The 1,667-nt window shown below is 51.5% G+C and overlaps 1 protein-coding gene across 1 annotated transcript; it reads left to right on the forward strand.

Moving 5' to 3' along the window:
- Positions 1-722: 722 nt before the first annotated feature.
- On the forward strand, positions 723-1,667 carry OR9Q6 (olfactory receptor family 9 subfamily Q member 6). Its single transcript, NM_001389863.1, has one exon. The coding sequence runs from the start codon at positions 723-725 to the stop codon at positions 1,665-1,667; it is 945 nt and encodes a 314-aa protein (NP_001376792.1).

Here is a 1,667-nt window from a genome sequence, read left to right on the forward strand (position 1 = left end):
ACAAATGCTTACTTAAGGCTGATTCACCTTGCTGTATGGCAGAAACCAACACAAGGTTGTAAAGCAATTATCCTCCAATTAAAAATAAATAAAAGCTGACTTGTAGAGGGGATATTTGTATACATACAGCTGATTCATTTTGCTGTACAGCAGAAACTAACAACATTGTAAAGCGACTATACTCCAATCAAAATTAATTAAAAAAAAGAGCGGACGTAAGTTAGAGAATCACTTGGTCTTCATTCTTAGTATAAGGGAAGCAGCCATTACTTTTTAAAATTTAAGTTAAAAAATTGTTTTTTACAATGTTGTGTTGATTTCTCCTCCTTAAAAATCTAGGAACAGATCTACCATGTGACCCAGCAACCCCACTCCTGGGCATATTCCCTGAGAAAACAAAACAGAAATATGCTGCCAGTATTCATGGCAGCACTTTACAAGAGCTAGGCATGCGAACAACCTAGATGTCCATGGACCGATGAAAGGACAGAGAGTTGTGGTACATATTACAGTGGAAGCATTCATGACTTTTTATCCTATATGGTTGCGAGCTCTGTATTTGTTCATTTCCACATTAGGCTGCCAAGTTTGCTGATGTCCAGAGCTTTACCTATCAGACACTCAGCTTAAATCTCTTCCTTGAAAATGGCTTGAACGTCTCTTCAGGGATCCCCTTATGGGGCGCTGGGGTCTCCGCCTTCACAGGCAAACCGCTGAGTTGGATGCCTGGCAGGAATGCCACAGTAGTGACGGAATTCCTCTTGACGGTGTTCGCTGACCACCCCCACTGGGGGCTTCCGCTCTTCGCGGTCTTTCTGGGTTTCTACCTGCTCACTCTGCTGGGGAACTGTGGAATGATCCTCCTGATCCGCCAGGATCGCCGGCTGCACACCCCCATGTACTTCTTCCTCGGCCACCTCGCCCTCGTGGACATCTGCTACTCGTCCACCGTCGTCCCCCAGGTGCTGGGGGTCCTGCTGGAACGCGGCGTCGTCCTCTCCAGGGCGCGCTGCGCCACCCAGTTCTTCCTCTTCACCTTCTTCGCGTCCATGGACTGCTACCTCCTGGCGATCATGGCCTACGACCGCTGCGTGGCCGTGTGCCGCCCCCTGCTCTACGTCGCCATCGTGACCGAGAAGGCCCGCTGGGTTTTGGTCGTGGGGGCGTACGCGGCAGGCTTCTCCAGCGCCTTGATTCGAACAGTCACCGCCTTCACGCTCTCCTTTTGCGGGAACAACCAGATCGACTTTATTTTCTGTGACCTTCCCCCTCTGTTAAAGCTCTCCTGTGGGGACAGCTACACCCAGGAGGTGGTGATCATTGTGTTTGCCGTTTTGGTTATGCCCACTTGTATCCTGATCATCTTGGTTTCCTACGCGTTCATCGTCCTGGCCATTGTGCAGATGCGCTCTTCCGGGGGCCGCGCCAAGACCTTCTCCACCTGCGCCTCCCACCTCGCTGCTGTGGCTCTCTTCTTTGGGACCCTCATCTTCATGTACCTGCGGGACAACTCGGGCCAGTCCTCGGAGGCGGACAGGGTGGTGTCGGTGCTCTACACGGTGGTGAGCCCGATGCTGAACCCTCTCATTTACAGCCTGCGGAACAAGGAGGTCAAGGGGGCGGTCCTGAAATCCCTGAGCCGACCGAAGGTTTCTGGAAGGTCCTAG

The sequence above is a fragment of the Bos taurus genome, chromosome 15, assembly GCF_002263795.3.
Source record: "Bos taurus isolate L1 Dominette 01449 registration number 42190680 breed Hereford chromosome 15, ARS-UCD2.0, whole genome shotgun sequence".
Lineage (NCBI taxonomy): Eukaryota > Metazoa > Chordata > Mammalia > Artiodactyla > Bovidae > Bos > Bos taurus.

Excerpts from the sequence above, each read along its gene's own strand:
- OR9Q6 (NM_001389863.1), top strand. The coding sequence starts at position 723 with ATGCCTGGCAGGAATGCCACAGTAGTGACGGAATTCCTCTTGACGGTG.